The sequence below is a fragment of the Nerophis ophidion genome, linkage group LG07 (genome assembly GCF_033978795.1).
Source record: "Nerophis ophidion isolate RoL-2023_Sa linkage group LG07, RoL_Noph_v1.0, whole genome shotgun sequence".
Taxonomy (NCBI): Eukaryota; Metazoa; Chordata; class Actinopteri; order Syngnathiformes; family Syngnathidae; genus Nerophis; species Nerophis ophidion.
Window position 1 is genome coordinate 67,388,848 of NC_084617.1, and position 19,331 is coordinate 67,408,178.

At 41.2% G+C, this 19,331-nt stretch overlaps 1 protein-coding gene across 9 annotated transcripts in view; it reads left to right on the forward strand.

The window, feature by feature from the left end:
- The window catches only part of ncor2 (nuclear receptor corepressor 2), a 245,010-nt gene that overhangs the window by 188,826 nt on the left and 36,853 nt on the right, over positions 1 to 19,331 (forward strand). For all 9 annotated transcript variants that reach the window (XM_061906950.1, XM_061906951.1, XM_061906943.1 and 6 more), the window contains 7 exons: positions 4,131 to 4,281; positions 4,394 to 4,543; positions 4,629 to 4,721; positions 6,511 to 6,728; positions 6,818 to 7,160; positions 11,971 to 12,171; positions 12,421 to 12,669. In XM_061906950.1, coding sequence (XP_061762934.1) covers positions 4,131 to 4,281; positions 4,394 to 4,543; positions 4,629 to 4,721; positions 6,511 to 6,728; positions 6,818 to 7,160; positions 11,971 to 12,171; positions 12,421 to 12,669 — 1,405 coding nt within the window. The remainder of the gene's footprint in view (positions 1 to 4,130; positions 4,282 to 4,393; positions 4,544 to 4,628; positions 4,722 to 6,510; positions 6,729 to 6,817; positions 7,161 to 11,970; positions 12,172 to 12,420; positions 12,670 to 19,331) is intronic.

A 19,331-nucleotide genomic window follows, 5' to 3' on the forward strand; every position in this document is an offset into this window, starting at 1 on the left:
GTTTAAAAAGTTTATGTCCAGGGTGAGATGGGTCTTTTATGATGTTTTGGGCTTTTTAGAGGCACTTGGCACTGTACAGTTCATCTAGGAACGGGAGAGAGCATAGGGTATAGAGCAGGGGTCTCAGACACGCGGCCAATTGCAGCCCACGAGACGTTATTTTGCGGCCCCCACCTTAATATTAAAGTTTAATGTTAGTGCGGCCCGCGAGTTTTATATGAATGGCGCTTGACAGCGTTGTGTTTTTTGCGTCCAAAATGGCTTTTTTCAATGTTCTGGGTTGCCTACCCCTGCGTTAGTGGAAAAGCGGCAAATAAGTAAAAGCAACAGAGATGTTGCCATGGAGACGAGGGTTTTCTTACGTGCCTGGCTGCAGTCACACCACGACACCTGTCCGTCAGTAATAACAGTCCCCGATAACCTGGACCAAGTCAAAGCGTTATTTGTTTTTTTTTATTGTTTAATTTGCATTGCCTTACACGATAAACACTACATATATTTCTATATGACGCCGGATAACACTCCAGGAGCCGTCCCTTTTTTGCGCTCGCTATCCAGGTACTTTCCTGGCTATTATCCGCTGACCGCCGTGTTAGTGTAGGGAGGAAAAGCGGAACGACACACATTGCGGAAATAACATTATTCTCCGTGCGTCGGCTAAATACAAATGTAGTCCACAACCCCAAACATGTCTTTTTCAAGGCCTGCTGTGAAGAGAAAGGTTCGTGATGAGCAAAGATAATTCCAGGAAAAGTGGGGGATGCAATATTTCTTTGTTGAGCACAGGGGCACCCTGACATGTCTTATTTGCACAGAGAAAGTTGCGGTGCACAAGGAATACAATTTTTTAAACATCGTTATACAACTAGACATGCTGAGGAGTATGCAAAATTTGTTTTAAGAAATATTTTCTTGCGGCCCAGCCTCACCCAGACTCTGCGTCCAGTGGCCCCTGGGTAAATTGAGTATGAGTATATAGTAAAGCTGGGCAGATTAAGGCCCGGGGGCCACATGCGGCCCGTTAAGTTTTTCAATCTGGCCCAGCCGGACATTCCCAAATATTTTTTTTTTTAGATCTTTAAGATGGAAAGTGTAGCTGCCATTATGATGTGCACACTATGATGTTTTCTAATGACCGAAAGTCTTCAACTATACTAAGTCTTTCAATGGTTGGAATATGCGTTTATGGATGATATATACCAGTTAATATGCTCATCTAATAAGTTAATATGGTAATCTACGTCAGTGGTCCCCAACCTTTTTTTAGCTTCGGACCGGTCAATGCTTGATAATTTCTCCCACGGCCCAGCGGGGGGTGGGGGGAGATTCCATCCATCCATTTTCTACCGCTTATTCCCTTTTTGGGGTCGCGGGGGGCGCTGGCGCCTATCTCAGCTACAATCGGGCGGAAGGCGGGGTACACCCTGGACAAGTCGCCACCTCATCGCAGGGCCAACACAGATAGACAGACAACATTCACACTCACATTCACACACTAGGGCCAATTTAGTGTTGCCAATCAACCTATCCCCAGGTGCATGTCTTTGGAAGTGGGAGGAAGCCGGAGTATAAAATGTTATTTTATTATTTTTTTTTTTTTTTGTCATAAAAAGGGAGTTTTTTTCGGTTGGTGCACTAATTGTAAGTGTATCTTGTGTTTTTTATGTTGGTTCAATAAAAAATAAATAAATATATATATAAAATAATTCTTCTGCGGCCTGGTACCAATCGGTGGTTGGGGACCACTGATCTAAGTCACAGCAGCTCGGACGAGGCACAGACGCGGAAAAAAGATTTTCACAACAAAGCTCTAAAGTTTAGTGATATATCAGATGTATCAGATTGTAGGTGGGTTTATTTTGTACACTTGTTGCATTTTTGTTGCGTTTCACTTGATTGTGAAATGTCTCGATCGAAAGGAGGTGTGACATTCATATTTTGTCAATATTCATTGTTTTTTCCTTCATAGAAACAATTTAAAATTCCATTACGTTTTTTAAGGCGGTCTGTCATAACATTTTTAGCATTCAATCAGACATTATTGTGAGGTTTTGTATTTGTGTTCATAAAAATAGATACAACTCCCCCCCCAGACACATTTGTTTCTCTAAATGTGGCCCCCGAGTCAAAATAATTGCCCAGGCCTGGCTTAGAGCAATGGTTCTCAACCTTTTTTCAGTGATGTACACCTTGTGAACATTTTTTTAATTCAAGTACCCCCTAATCACAGAAAAGCATTTTTGGTTGAAAAAAAGAGATAAAGAAGTAAAATACAGCACTATGTCATCAGTTTCTGATTTATTAAATTGTATAACAGTGCAAAATATTGCTCATTTGTAGTGGTCTTTCTTGAACTATTTGGAAAAAAAGATTTAACAATAACTAAAACAGGGGTCGGGAGCCTTTTTAGCTGAGAGAGCCATACAAGCCAAATATTTTAAAAAGTATTTCCGTGAGAGCCATGTCATATTTTTTTTAAGACTGAATACAACTAAATGCGTGCATTTTTAAGTAAGACCAACATTTTTAGAGTGAAATAAGTCTCTTATTCTTTTTAATAACATAGTTATTAGGACTGCGAATCTTTGGGTGTCCCACGATTCGATTCAATATCGATTCTTGGGGTCACGATTCAATAATATATCAATTTTTTCGATTCAATGCGATTGTGGATTGAAGAACGATATTTTTCCGATTCAAAACGATTCTGTATTCATTTAATACTTAGGATTTCGATCTATCCCAGTCTGCTGACATGCTAGAAGAGTAGTAGATTTTTGTAAAGAGCTTTTATAATTGTAAAGGACAATGTTTTATCAACTGATTGCAATAATGTAAGTTTGTTTCAACTATTAAACGAACCAAAAATATGACTTATTTTATCTTTGTGAAAATATTGGACACAGTGTGTTGTCAAGCTTATGAGATGCGATGCAAGTGTAAGCCACTGTGACACTATTGTTCTTTATTATTTTTATAAATGTCTAATGATAATGTCAATGAGGGATTTTTAATCACTGCTATGCTGAAATGATAACTAATATTGATACTGTTGTCGATAATATTCATCTTTGTTTCACTACTTTTGGTTTGTTCTGTGTCGTGTTTGTGTCTTTATTGCAGTTCTGAGTGTCCCTGGGTCAGGTTTGGTTTTGGAATTGGATTGCATTGTTATGGTATTGCTGTTTATTGGTTTTTTGGATTGATAAAAAAAAAAAAAATTAAATACAAATAAAAAAAATAGATTTTTTAAAAATGAGAATCAATTCTGAATCGCACATCGTGAGAATCGCGATTCAAATTCGAATCGATTTTTTCCCCACACCCCTAATAGTTATTCTGAACCTAACCAACAATTAATAAAATACTTCTTACCATTAATGCGACTTCTTGAACAGGTGTGGTAAAAACCAGATGGATGGATTAAAATGCATGAGAATGTTTTATATTTTGAACGTTATTTTTGACACTGTGATTACCAGCGGAATTATTCATTACTTACCTTGTTTAGCATTGTCAGCTAAGATTTATTTGAGAGCCAGGTGCAGTCATTAAAAGAGCCACATCTGGCTCTAGAGCCATAGGTTCCCTACCCCTGCACTAAAAACTTGTTGAAAAATAAACAAGTGATTCAATTATAAATAAAGATTTCTACACATCAACTTAAAGTGCCCTCTTTGGGGATTGTAATAGAGATCCAACTGGATTCATTAACATAATTCTAAACATGTCTTCACAAAACAAGAACTCTTTAACATCAATATTTATGGAACATGTCCATAAAAAAATCTAGCTGTCAACACTGAATATTGCATTGTTGCATTTCTTTTCACAGTTTATGAGCTTACATTCATATTGTGTTGATGTATTATTCAATACATATATTTATAAAGGATTTTTTAATTGTTGCTATTTTTACAATATTTAAAAAAAATCTAACGTTTCCCTTGGCATACCTTCAAGTACCCCCATTTGAGAACCACTGGCATAGAGGATAGGTCTTTATTGTCATTGCACAAGTACAACGAATTTAATATATTTGAAGTTAACTGTTAAATGAATGTGCCTGAACGTTGATTTCTAGTTTATATTGTACGTCTCTCACTTGTCCTTTCTCCCTGTGGCTACAGGGGACACCGGCTGATGTGCTGTACAAGGGAACCATAACCCGTTTGATCACAGAGGACACTGCAAGCCGTGGGGAGAGGGAGCGGGACGACACACTATCTAAAGGTCATGTGGTCTATGAGGGAATAAGTGGTCACATCCTCACATATGACCGTGAGTATGTCAGGTCGCATTTCGTCATTTTGCACAAACCTGACAATCTCTGTCTAAGTGATTTGATAAATAGTTCATTCTTTTTAACACACCACATCTATGGATCATGTAGGTCCAGTTTCTCAAAGCTCTAAAGATGATGGTCGGGGCTCTGGGCAAGCTGGTGAAATTCTTGGCCTAAAGCGCCCTTATGATGTCATGGAGGGAGGCATCTCCCGAGGTCTGCCTATGAGGGATTCCTTGTCTGCTTCCAACTGTGAAGGTAGCTGCGAGATCTTGTGTTTTTTGTTTTCCAAACTTACTGTATAAATGGAAATAATTATTATTTTTCCCAACCTTTACCCCAGGTCTTATTGGTCGAGCGATGCCTCATGACAGAGACAGTCCACACCACACACCTTATAAAGATACTCATCACATACGTGGCTCCATCTCACAAGGTTAGATATAATCATACAAAAGTAACTTAAGCTGCTAATATACTCTTGTTTTATCTACAAACCCCGTTTCCATATGAGTTGGGAAATTGTGTTAGATGTAAATATAAACAAAATAGAATGATTTGCAAATCAGTTGAATATGTTACAAAGACAACATATTTGATGTTCAAACTGATACACTTTTTTGTTGTAAATAATCATTTACTTTAGAATTTGATGCCAGCAACACATGACAAAGAAGTAGGGAAAGGTGGCAATAACTGCTGATAAAGTTGAGAAATGCTCATCAAACACTTATTTGGAACATCCCACAGGTGTGCAGGCTAATTGAGAACAGGTGGGTGCTATGAATTAGTATAAAAACAGCTTCCCAAAAAATGCTCAGTCTTTCACAAGAAAGGATGGGGCGAGGTACACCCCTTTGTCCACAACTGTGTGAGCAAATAGTCAAACAGTTTAAGAACATCGTTTCTCGAAGTGCAATTGCAAGAAATTTAGGGATTTGAACATCTATGATCCATAATATCATCAAAAGGTTCAGAGAATCTGGAGAAATTACTCCACGTAAGCGGCATGGCGGGAAACCAACACTGAATGACCGTGATCTTCGATCCTTCAGACGGCACTGTATCAAAAACTGACATCAATCTCTAAAGGATATCACCAGATGGGCTCAGGAACACTTCAGAAAACCACTGTTACTAAATACAGTTTGTCGCTACATCTGTAAGTGCAAGTTGAAGCTCTACTATGCAAAGTGAAAGCCATTTATCAACAACATCCAGAAACGGCGCCAGCTTCTCTGGGCCCGAGATCATTTAAGATGGACTGATGCAAAGTGGAGAAGTGTTCTGTGGTCATTTCAAATTGTTTTTGGAAATATTCCACATCGTGTCATCCGGACCAAAGGGGAAGTGAACCATCCAGACTGTTATCGACGCAAAGTTCAAAAGCCAGCATTTGTGATGGTATGGGGGTGCATTAGTGCCCAAGGCATGGGTAACTTACACATCTGTGAAGGCACCATTAATGCTGAAAGATACATACAGGTTTTGGAACAACATATGCTGCCATCTAAGCACCGTCTTTTTCATGGACGCCCCTGTTTATTTCAGCAAGACAAGGCCAAGCCACATTCAGCACGTGTTACAACAGCGTGGCTTTGTAAAAAAAGAGCGCGGGTACTTTCCTGGCCCGCCTGCAGTCCAGACCTGTCTCCCATCGAAAATGTGTGGCGCATTATGAAGCGTAAAATACGACAGTGGAGACCCCGGACTGTTGAACGACTGAAGCTCTACATAAAACAAGAATGACAAAGAATTCCACTTTCAAAGCTTCAATAATTAGTTTCCTCAGTTCCCAAACGTTTATTGAGTGTGGTTAAAAGAACAGGTGATGTAACAAAGTGGTGAACATGCCCTTTCCCAACTACTTTGGCACGTGTTGCAGCCATGAAGTTCTAAGTTAATTATTATTTGCAAAAAAAATAAAGTTTATGAGTTTGAACATCAAATACGTTGTCTTTGTAGTGCATTCAATTGAATATGGGTTGAAAAGGATTTGCAAATCATTGTATTCCGTTTATATTTACATCTCACACAATTTCCCAACTCATATGGAAACGGGGTTTTTATATCTGCCACATTTCCTGAAGAAAAATCCTCATACAGGTGGATGAATGTCTTCTGACAATATTTTTTACGATAACAAACATTCTCTTCTTTATGTTTGATTTATTTTTTGCCCCAGCTATATTGTCTTTTTAAATAATTTATTCTCACGGTGTCAGGCATACCACGCCACCTGGACCCTCAGGACAGCTACCTGAGGAGAGAGGCCAAGCAAATGAAGAGAGAGAACTCTCCGCCACGTGGAGGCAGTTCAATGACGGACCCACTTAAGGGTAGAGAGTCCATGGTGCCCACAGTGAAGGAGGCTGGGCGCTCTATCCACCTCATTCCCAGAGAGGAGCTCAGACAGACTGGCAAGGAGGGCATGTTAACACCGGTACCAACTTCATACTTTTTAAACCCCGAAGGTGTTTTTTTTTTTTTCAAATGCTTTGATTTAATATTCCTGGTTGTTATTCCTTTCAGGGAACTCCCATGAAACAGGAAGCTGGCTCTGGTAAACGACATGACGTGCGCTCCATCATCGCCAGTTCCCCGCGTTCCTACCATAACGCACCCCCTCACATGGACATGCGGGCTGATAGGGGGCGCTACGATGAGGCACCCAAAGGACGACCTAGCGCAGTAGTCAGCACCGCTAGCACGATAGCCCGTTCTTCTCCCCTTACACTTGGGTCGGAACAGGGAGGCAAGGCCCACCATAGTCCTGTTGGCTACGATGACAAAGGCACTTTAAGGAACCCCTACCCTGGGCCCTCACATCGGGGCTCCCCTCTGTCCAGGGAGTCAAGTCAAAGGCAACATGATGGTAGGTTTTTTAAATTTATTCTTTAAATCAGGGCTCCTATATATATATATATATATATATATATATATATATATATATATACACACATACATACATATATACACACATACAGACGTCCATCCATCCATCCTTTTTCTACCACTTATTCCCTTTTGGGGTTGCAGGGGGCGCTGGCACCCATCTCAGCTACAATCGGGCGGAAGGCGGGGTACACCCTGAACAAGTCGCCACCTCATCGCAGGCATATATAAATATATATATATATATATACATACATACATACATACATATATACACACATACAGACATATATACATATATAAATATATATACACATATATATATAAATATATATAAATATATATATATACATATATATATATAAATATATATATATATATAACACACACACATATACCCACTACGCCATGCCGTAGTGGGTATATGTGTGTGTTATATATATATATATATTTATATATATATATGTATATATATATATATATATTTATATATATAATTGTATATATATTTATATATGTATATATGTCTGCCAGAAACTTGAGGGTTGCGGGTTCCCTTCCCACCTGTTCACATCCAAATCGCTGCCGTTGTGTCCTTGGGCAGGACACTTCACCCTTGCCCCCGTTGCTGCTCACACTGGTGAATGAATGATGAATGAATGATAGGTGGTGGTCGGAGGTGGTGGCAGCCACGCATCCGTCAGTCCATCCCAGGGCAGCTGTGGCTACTGATGTAGCTTACCACCACCAGGTGTGAATGAATAATGGGTTCCCACTTCACTGTGAGCGCTTTGAGTATCTAACAATAGAAAAGCGCGATATAAATCTAATCCATTGTTATTATTATTATTATATAAATATATATGTGTGTGTGTATATATATATAAATATATATATATATATATATATATATATATATATATATATATATATATATATATGGCCCTGCGATGAGGTGGCGACTTGTCCAGGGTGTACCCCGCCTTCCGCCCGATTGTAGCTGAGATAGGCGCCAGGGCCCCCCGCGACCCAAAAAGGGAATAAGCGGTAGAAAATGGATGGATGGATATATATACATATATATATATATATATATATATATATATATATATACACATATATATTCCTTGCGCACTAATTGACTTAAAGAGCGCACTTGCTGCATGTCCCGTTATCGATGGTAAAATGCATTTTTAGACAATATGATATACCGGTAGAAAATGGACTAGTAAGGACAGATTTAAAAATAAATAAATAATAATAATTAAAAACAAGTTTGTTTTTTGTTTTTATCTTGGGACTTCCCGCGGGCCGGATTTTGGACGTTGGGGGGCCGTATCCGGCCCACGGGCCTTAGTTTGGGGACCCCTGCTTTAAATAGTTAATTTCCCTTGCCAGATGTATTTCTATCATCATCTTTGAGAGCACTACACAAACGACTACAACAGGGAAGAATAAGTATTTGATCCCTGGCTGATTTTGTAAACCAACCAACGGGCACGCATTCTGACCCCCACACATTGCCCATGAAGCTGATTATTATCGAGTATGACGATCCACCTGGTAGTATATGGTAGGGGTGTAAAGGTACACACACATTTCGGATCGGTACGTACCTCGGTTCGGATGTCACAGTTCGGTTCATTTTCGGTACAGTAAGAAAACAACAAAATATAAATTTTTTGGTTATTTATTTACCAAATTTGCAAAATCTTCCACCCAAAAATATTTTTCTTTGTAAGATATTTGATGTGAAGTAATCCGAACCTTGGATAGGTCAATAATTCATAATAACATTGATTGTGATTCAATATTTTGTTTTGAGCAATGACAGTTTGAAAGAAAAAAACCTAGCTTTGTTTAATTGGTAAATGTTGCAACTTTTTGTAAATTACATTTAGCCTTTAAGCTTTTTCATTTCACTTGTGTTCATGTTTTTGTTTATTTTAATAGTAATTTTAGAATGTGCCGTGGGCCTTTAAAACATTAGCTGTGGGCCGCGAATGGCTTCCGGGGCACACTTTTGACACCCCTGCTACAGGTAATAAAAAAATAAAATCTGATGAATCTATGGATAAAAAGCAGAGCCTGGCGACGCATGCGCGTTTATCATAACTCTCTCGCCCTCTCTGTCTCTGCCCCTTCCTCACGAATGTTGCTGCGTGCACAATTTGTTTTGTTTTCAACCCCTTCTTAACCCTGAACGTACATTGAAAATACACGCAACCCTAACTTAAAATGCCGGACATTTGAGGCATTTAAGAAACTCCACCCGGACAGCCCCGCAAAAGAGGACATATCCGGTGAAAAGAGGAGGTTTGGTCAGTCTATCGTAGCCCGGTCGCTGCTAACATGCCTTGTGTTGTGCCTCGGCGTGCATTGTTTACACAAAGTGCGGTACGCTACTTAATATGTCCGTGTGGAAACTCTTTCGGTACACCTCTGAACCGAACCGGAACCCCCGTACCGAAACGGTTCAATACAAATACACGTACCGTTACACCCCTAGGTCTATCCCTTTATGGAGGATGCCTGTGGGTGACTATGTTATACGTGCACAGAATCGGGTCAGGGTCCAGTGGCATGGAGTCCAAGACGACTGGGGACACTTTTCTGCTGCAGCCTTCCCCCGCCATCGCAGCCGTTGTGGTAGTTCTTAAATCTACCATCTTCCGCCTGCTCAACCTTGCACAACCGCAGTGGAAGAAAAAAGCTCTGTAAAGAAAGGCCTTTGTGTGTGTGCACAGAGCTCCATCACCACACCGAACGTAATTAATAAACATTAATATTATCATTAACATTATTAAAATGAACAGCTTTCCCTGGGCTGCTGCAGCTGATACCCTTGTTTCACTTCATTTCACAAGCTTCACTTCCGTGAAGTTTTGGCGTGTGTTCAAATACAGCACTGCTGTTATTGGATGGCGACAGGTTTAGGCAATATTGGAAACCCCCCAAAAGTATACCACGGAGAAGAAATATATTTGATTTGCTCTCATTTTGAAAGTGTTGTGTCACTGGTCGCTCCGTCACTCACCGGCTGTGACTCTTGAGTGTCTTGGACAGGAGGAGACGTGCAACATGTGATCTGTAAGACGATATGTGGGGAGCATAGCCATGAATATGACTTGTTTATTAACGTCTTGCCGTTTGTTTACTGGGATGGGTCACTCGTTCTTTATTTAAATGTTAAGTTAGTCAGTGTTCTCGATAACGCAAACAATAGCTAAAATGTTTTGTCATCTCAGTGCATTGATTCCAGGCTATTAAGTGACATCACACAGAATTGTCAGTGACACACTGAGTTTGTGTATTATATGTGAAAGGTATCACTCCTGGATACTTTTGCTGAGCAAACTGTTAGAGAAGAATAAAGCCCCAACGTTAAAGTCATTCTTACGCTCCTGAACGCTTGCAGAACAAGCTGCAGTTTGGGCAAAATAGAATCTGGAGACACTTTTCAATCAATCAATCAATCGATGATTATTTATTTAGCCCTAAATCACCAGTGTCTCAAAGGGGTGCACAAACCACAATGACATCCTTAGTAGAGCCTTCCATCAAGTGCCGGGATTTATTGCCAGTGTTCTGGCAAAAGGTGCTCCCCATTAGAACTCATGTACCGGCTGTCTGCATCTGTGCATTCGTAAGATTCTACAAAACCCCAAAACCAGTGAAGTTGGCACGTTGTGTAAATCGTAAATAAAAACAGAATACAGTGATTTGCAAGTCCTTTTCAACTTATATTCAATTGAATAGACTGCAAAGACAAGATATTTAATGTTCAAACTGAGAAACGTATTTTTTTTCGTTGCAAATAATCATTAACTTTGAATTTAATCGCAGCAACACATTGCAAAAAAGTTGGTACAGGAGCATTTTTACCACTGTGTTACATGGCCTTTCCTTTTAACAACACACAGTAGACATTTGGAGACTGAAGAGACTGATTGTTAAAGCTTTTCAGGTGGAATTCCTTCCCATTCTTAACAGTTTATACAACTTAAGTTTCCAATATGTTTATTAGAGATGTCAGATAATATTGGACTGCTGATATTATCGGCCGATAAATGCTTTAAAATGTAATATCGGAAATTATGGGTATCGGTTTCAAGAAGTAAAATTTATGACTTTTTAAAACGCCGCTGTACGGAGCGGTACATGGACGTAGGCAGAAGTACAGAGCCCCAATAAACCTTAAAGACACTGCTTTTGCGCGCCGGCCCAATCACTAAATATCTACGGCTTTTCACACACACAAGTGAATGCAAGGCATACCTGGTCAACAGCCATACAGGTCACACTGAGAGTGGCCGTATAAACTACTTTAACACTGTTACAAATATGCGTCACACTGTGAACCCACACCAAACAAGAACGACAAACACATTTCGGGAGAACATCCGCACCGTAACACAACATAATCACAACAGAACAAATACCCTGAATCCCTTGCGGTACTAACTCTTACATTGTTTAATGCATCCAGCGGGGCATCACAACAAAATTAGGCCTAATAATGTGTTAATTGCACTACTGTATATATCGGTATCGGTTGATATCGGAATCGGTAATTAAGAGTTGGACAATTTTGGAGTATCGGATATCGGCAAAAAAGCCTTCATCGGACATCTCTAATGTTTATCTCTCATACAATGAACCTAACAGAAAAATTCTGGAATGTTTAGGTCTTTGTAAAAGCGTAACTTTACAAAATCAGCACAGGATCAAATACTTATCATGTAACCTATTTTCTTGACCAGTTATGAATTCTGTCTTGTTCTGTCCAGGTTCGGGTAAAAAAGAACCTCAGGAGCGCAAATCTACACCAACTCCGAGGGAGATGAATGCTACCAAATCTCCTCTCCCGGGGGTTCCTGATCAACAGACCTACGAGCGCCTGTTGCAGGGCCTTGGAGCCGATGTGTACCGGCAAATTCCTTTAGCCTTTGATCCAGCTGCTTTGTCCCGTGGCATCCCCATTGATCCAGGTACAGTCAGATCAACTTGACTTGGTAGTCAACATGGGAGAATGTCGGCAGACCCTCCCAAAAAGTGACTGTTTTGCACTTCACACCTAGATTGTTAGCTCTTCAGACTTAATGAGTTAAGGACATTGGCGACCATCTAGTTAAGATTAATCGTCATTTTATTGATAAACCAGAATCAAGTTTAGCTTTATTTTTCAGAAATTCTACCTATTCAACTCTATAATGAGCATTTTCTCTGCTCTCACACAGCCTACTACTTGCCTCGCCATCTGGCCCCCAATCCGGCATACCCTCATCCCTATCCCTACCTCATCCGGGGCTTTCCAGACACTGCAGCCCTCGAGAACCGCCAGACCTTGCTCAATGACTACATAACTTCCCAGCAAATGCACCAGTGGCCTGCAGCGGCCGCTATGGCTGCCCAGCGCTCAGACATGCTAAGGGGCCTTACTCCACGAGACCAACCTCTTTCTCTGCCTTACTCTGCAGCCCCTCGTGGTAAGACCATTATTATTGTACTCTTGAGTAAAGTAATCAATGTACACCAATGGAATTGTATGCACCATATAGAATTGTCTTGTTTTAAAGGGATGCATAGCCAGCATTATTACATTGTGTCATGTGCTCTGGAGGACTCCTTAAAGAGATACACTGTTTTCGCGTTGACTTGAATTTCCTCCGGACACTGCAGCTCGATGTTAGTGTTCACAAGACGCTGTATGTGTGTCACATGTCATGTATGTCAAAAATTCCTGAAAACTTAAACAGAGTGTTGTCAGTGGTAGTTGGTGACGAGATAGAGGCAGGCATGGAGTGAGAAAACATGATCTAATTTAAAATACTAAGACAAAAAACCAACAAAGGGGTACAAACAAAAAGCGCGCACGTGGGCGGATAACAAACAAAAAGGCCTAGTGTGGAAGCTAACAGGTATCTAGCAGAAAAACAGAAGTCGTACTTGTAATAAGAAAACAAACTTGGCTTCCAGGGGACACTTTTGACACCCCTGCTACAGATAATAAAAAAATAAAATCTGATGAATCTATGGATAAAAAGGAGAGCCTGGCGACACATGCGCGTTTATCATAACTCTTTCGCTCTCTCTGTCTCCGCCCCTTCCTAACGAATGATGCTGCGTGCACAATTTGTTTTGTTTTTAACCCCTTCTTAACCCTGAACCTACGTTGAAAATACACGCAACCCTAACTTAAAATGCCGGACATTTGAGGCATTTAAGAAACTCCACCCGGACAGCCCCGCAAAAGAGGACATATCCGGTGAAAAGAGGAGGTATGGTCAGTCTATTGCAGCCCGGTCGCTGCTAGCATGCCGTGTGTTGTACCTCGGTGTGCATTGTTTACACAACGTGCAGTACGCTACTTAATATGTCCGTGTGGAAACTCGTTCGGTTCACCTCCGAACCGAAACCCCCGTACTGAAACGGTTCAAAACAAATACACGTACCGTTACACCCCTAGGTCTATCCCTTTATGGAGGATTCCTGTGCGTGACTATGTTATACTTGCGCAGAATCGGGTCAGGATCCAGTGGCATGGAGTCCAAGACGACTGGGGACCCTTTTCTGCTGCAGCCTTCCTCCGCCATCGCAGCCGTGGTGGTAGTTTTTAAACCTACCATCTTCCGCCTGCTCAACCTTGCACAACCGCAGTGGAAGAAAAAAGCTCTATAAAGAAAGGCTTTTTTGTGTGTGTGCACAGAGCTCCATCACCACACCAAACTTAATTAATAAACATTAATATTATCATTAACATTATAAATGGGTTGTACTTGTATCGCGCTTTTCTACCTTCAAGGTACTCAAAGCGCTTTGACACTACTTCCACATTTACCCATTCACACACACATTCACACACTGATGGAGGGAGCTGCCAGGCAAGGCGCTAACCAGCACCCATCAGGAGCAAGGGTGAAGTGTCTTGCTCAGGACACAACGGACGTGACGAGATTGGTACTAGGTGGGGATTGAACCAGGGACCCTCGGGTTGCGCACGGCCACTCTTCCACTGCGCCACGCCGTCCCTATCAACATGAACAGCTTTCCCCGGGCCGTTGCAGCTGATCACCTTGTTTCACTTCATTTCACAAGCTAGCGTAGAAGCTAACAGGTATCTAGCAGAAAAACTGAAGTCGTACCTGTAATAAGAAAACAAACTTGGAAGCAGGGAACAAAAGACAGTAAGCTGCAAACCACTATCGAATATGGCTTACCACAAGGCTGTATTGACAAGACAGGATACGACAGGTAGCAATGACGAGAGCAACATCGACAAATCATACAATAATCTGGCAGTGACTGGATGGGAAGACAGGTCTAAATAGGAGCGGACTGATTGAAACCAGGTGTGGCCAGGTGCCAATCAGCCACAGCTGTGGGGGAACACAGCATTTAGGGAGAAAGACAAGAAACCAAGAAAATAAGAGCGCTGACAGGAAACAGTACACACACAGAGGAAACAAAGACAAATGCAGAGGAAAAAACTAAAACATAGTCAAACCGTCGGAGGCAAGCCTGACAAGTGTTGAAAAGGCTGTAGTTTCTTCTAGAAAGAACACGTGTTAAACTGCAAAAAATACTACAGCAGAATACAGGATACAATCATACTTGCCAACCCTCCCGAATTTTCCGGGAGACTCCCGAATTTCATTGCCTCTCCCGAAAATCTCCCGGGACAACCATTATCCCGATTTTTTCCCGATTTCCAGCCGGACGACAAAGCACGCCCCCTCCAGGTCCACGTGGACCTGAGTGAGGACAGCCTTTCGTCACGTCCGCTTTTTCTCCATCTAAACAGCCTGCCGGCTCAGTCACGTTATAACATCGACTGCTTTTGGAGAGTGCACAACTGCACACACAACAAGAAGGTGACGAAGCAGAAGAACAAAGAAAAGACAGTCATGACGACGATGAGTAAGAAGAAGAAGTACGCTTGCAAGTCATCAGAGAGGGTGTTGAGCACGGTTAGAAAGATAGTGACAGAATAAAACGAGGATTGACAATTCAATCCTAAACTCACTCCTTTCCTGCAAATTTAAATGTCACAGATGCTGCCCATACCTATGCTCCTACAAAGGATGTGCTACTGGCTGCATCAAATACAACAATGAGTAGAGGAGTGTTTTGTGTGTGTATATCTGTAAATAAATGAACACTGAAATTCAAGTATTTATATTTATTATATATATATAATGAAATATATATATATATAGCTATTCACTGAAAGTCAAGTATTTATTTAATTTATATATATATATATACATATATATATATATATATAAAAGAAATACTTGACTTTATATATATATATATATATATATATATATATATATATATATCAATCAATCAATCAATGTTTACTTATATAGCCCTAAATCACTAGTGTCTCAAAGGGCTGCACAAACCACGACATCCTCGGTAGGCCCACATAAGGGCAAGGAAAACTCACACCCAGTGGGACATCGGTGACAATAATGATCCAGTGGGACGTCTGTGACAATAATGATTATGAGAACCTTAGAGAGGAGGAAAGCAATGGATGTCGAGCGGGTGTAACATGATACTGTGAAAGTTCAATCCACAATGGATCCAACACAGTCGCGAGAGTCCAGTCCAAAGCGGGTCCAACTCAGCAGCGAGAGTCCCGTTCACAGCGGAGCCAGCAGGAAACCATCCCAAGCGGAGGCGCCTCAGCAGCGCAGAGATGTCGAGGCGGATCAGCAGCGCAGAGATGTCCCCAGCCGATACACAGGCAAGCAGTACATGGCCACCGGATCGGACCGGACCCCCTCCACAGGGGAGAGTGGGACATAGAAGAAAAAGAAAAGAAACAGCAGATCAACTGGTCTAAAAAGGGAGTCTATTTAAAGGCTACAGTATACAAATGAGTTTTAAGGTGAGACTTAAATGCTTCTACTGAGGTGGCATCTCGAACTGTTACCGGGAGGGCATTCCAGAGTACTGGAGCCCGAACGGAAAACGCTCTATAGCCCGCAGACTTTTTTTGGGCTTTGGGAATCACTAACAAGCCGGAGTCCTTTGAACGCAGATTTCTTGCCGGGACATATGGTACAATACAATCGGCAAGATAGGATGGAGCTAGACCGTGTAGTATTTTATACGTAAGTAGTAAAACCTTAAAGTCACATCTTAAGTGCACAGGAAGCCAGTGCAGGTGAGCCAGTACAGGCGTAATGTGATCAAACTTTCTTGTTCTTGTCAAAAGTCTAGCAGCCGCATTTTGTACCAACTGTAATCTTTTAATGCTAGACATGGGGAGACCCGAAAATAATACGTTACAGTAGTCGAGGCGAGACGTAACAAACGCATGGATAATGATCTCAGCGTCTTTAGTGGACAGAATGGAGCGAATTTTAGCGATATTACGGAGATGAAAGAAGGCCGTTTTAGTAACGCTTTTAATGTGTGCCTCAAAGGAGAGAGTTGGGTCGAAGATAATACCCAGATTCTTTACCGTGTCGCCTTGTTTAATTGTTTGGTTGTCAAATGTTAGAGTTGTATTATTAAATAGAGTTCGGTGTCTAGCAGGACCGATAATCACCATTTCCGTTTTTTTGGCGTTGAGTTGCAAAAAGTTAGCGGACATCCATTGTTTAATTTCATTAAGACACGCCTCCAGCTGACTACAATCCGGTGTGTTGGTCAGCTTTAGGGGCATGTAGAGTTGGGTGTCATCAGCATAACAGTGAAAGCTAACACCGTATTTGCGTATGATGTCACCTAGCGGCAGCATGTAGATGCTGAAGAGTGCAGGGCCAAGGACCGAACCCTGGGGAACTCCACACGTTACCTTAACGTAGTCCGAGGTCACATTGTTATGGGAGACACACTGCATCCTATCAGTAAGATAAGAGTTAAACCAAGACAGGGCTAAGTCTGACATACCAATTCGTGTTTTGATACGTTCTAATAAAATATTATGATCGACGGTATCGAAAGCACCGCTAAGATCGAGGAGCAGCAACATAGATGACGCATCAGAATCCATCGTTAGCAATAGATCATTAGTCATTTTTGCGAGGGCTGTCTCCGTCGAGTGATTTGCCCTGAAACCGGATTGAAAGGTTTCACATAGATTGTTAGACGCTAAGTGTTCATTTAACTGCTCCGCAACAATTTTTTCGAGGATTTTTGAAATAAAGGTAAGGTGAGACACCGGTCGGTAGTTTACCATGAGGTCAGGATCGAGGTTAGGTCTTTTAAGAAGAGGATGAATAACCGCTTTTTTGAATGCTAGGGGAACAGTGCCCGAGGAAAGTGATAAGTTTATAATATTTAGCACTGATGGACCTAATAATACAAAGAGCTCCTTGATCAGTTTCCCAGGAAGAGGGTCAAGTAAACATGTTGTTTGTTTTATTCCATTTACACGTTGTAACAATTCCTCTAATGTTATTTCCTCAAAACGAGAGAAACTATTTTGGAGGGCAGTATCCGCCGTATATACAATCGTGTCAGTGTTAATAGAACCCCGTTGTAGCTGGGACGCATTGTCTTTAATCTCCTTTCTAATGACTTCAATTTTCTTACTAAAGAATTGCATAAAGTCATCAGCTGAGTGGGTGGAGCTACTGGAAGGAGTCCCTTGTTGGGTTAGTGATGCTACCGTACTAAACAAAAATTTAGGATCGTTTTTATTACAGTGGATGAGATTTGAGTAATAATTAGCTTTAGCTAAGGTAAGCATGTGTTTATAAGTTATTAAACCATCACTAAATGCTTGATGGTGCACCTCAAGTTTAGTCGTGCGCCATTTGCGTTCCAGCTTTCTGCATAATAATTTCTGAGCTCTAGTTTCTTCTGTAAACCACGGGGTGCGCTTTTTTGGAGCCTTTTTTAACTTTAGCGGTGCTATGTTATCAATGGTTTCGCGCAGGGCGTCGTTAAAGTTGTTAGTGAGGTTATCAATAGAGCCCACATACTTTGGGAATGGTGCCATTACCGAGGGCAGTAGGTCAGCAAGAGTTGTCGTTGTGGCCGTATTAATGTTGCGGCTGCTATAGCAGTTATTATTATTATTAGTTTGACAAACATGCGTCTGAACCTCGAATTTTATAAGGTAATGATCGGACAATACTTTAGTATACGGGAGTATCGTAACTTTGGAAGCGGTGATACCCCTGACAAGCACTAGGTCTATCGTATTACCGTTGCGATGCGTGGGTTCATTTATTATTTGTGTGAGACCACAGCTATCAATTATAGTCTGGAGCGCTACGCACGGTGGGTCCGATGGGGTATTCATATGGATATTAAAGTCCCCCATTATGATTATATTATCGGCGTGTGTCACTAGATCAGCAACGAACTCTGAGAATTCATTGATAAAGTCCGAACAGGGCCCTGGGGGGCGGTAGATAACAGCCAGGTGTAGAGGCAGCGGTGTGACAGACCTCATAGTAAGCACCTCAAACGATTTATATTTATTATTTATGTTAGGACTAAGGTTAAAGTTTTCGTTGTATATTAGTGCGACCCCCCCACCCCTTTTAAGCGGACGGGGAATATGCGCATGTGTAAAGTTAGGAGGACATGCCTCATTTAGCGCAAAAAAGTCGTTTGGTTTAAGCCAGGTTTCACTGAGACCGATGACGTTAAGATTGTTGTCTCTGATGATATCATTAACTAACAACGTTTTGGGAGACAATGATCTTATGTTTAAAAAACCTATATTATAGGTAGTGGGCTGTTTTAGGGAATTTTTGATCAAATTATCCGTAGTAGCAATATTAATAATGTTGTGTTTATTATGCCCAGTGCATTCAGTATAGTTACGACCATATCTAGGAATTGATACGACGGGAATGTTCCGATTGTTTGATTGTTGCTTTGATAAACTGCACGCATCATGGTTAGCCTCCTCAGTAACGGGGATTTTCCGATTGTTTGTTTGTTGCTTTGATAAACTGCACGCATCATAGTTAGCCACCTCAGTAAAACACATGTCCAACTCTGAAACACTCAAAGCAGAAAAAACTTGTTCTAATTTAACTGACTCCTTACCCAGACCAGTAGTCTCGCATCCTTTATTTAAATCCGTCTTCAGGGTGGAGGGAAGTGGTGTTCTGTGGGGATTAGCCTTCTGCTTTGTTTTTAGCCCCGCTCGACATCCGCGTTTCCGATC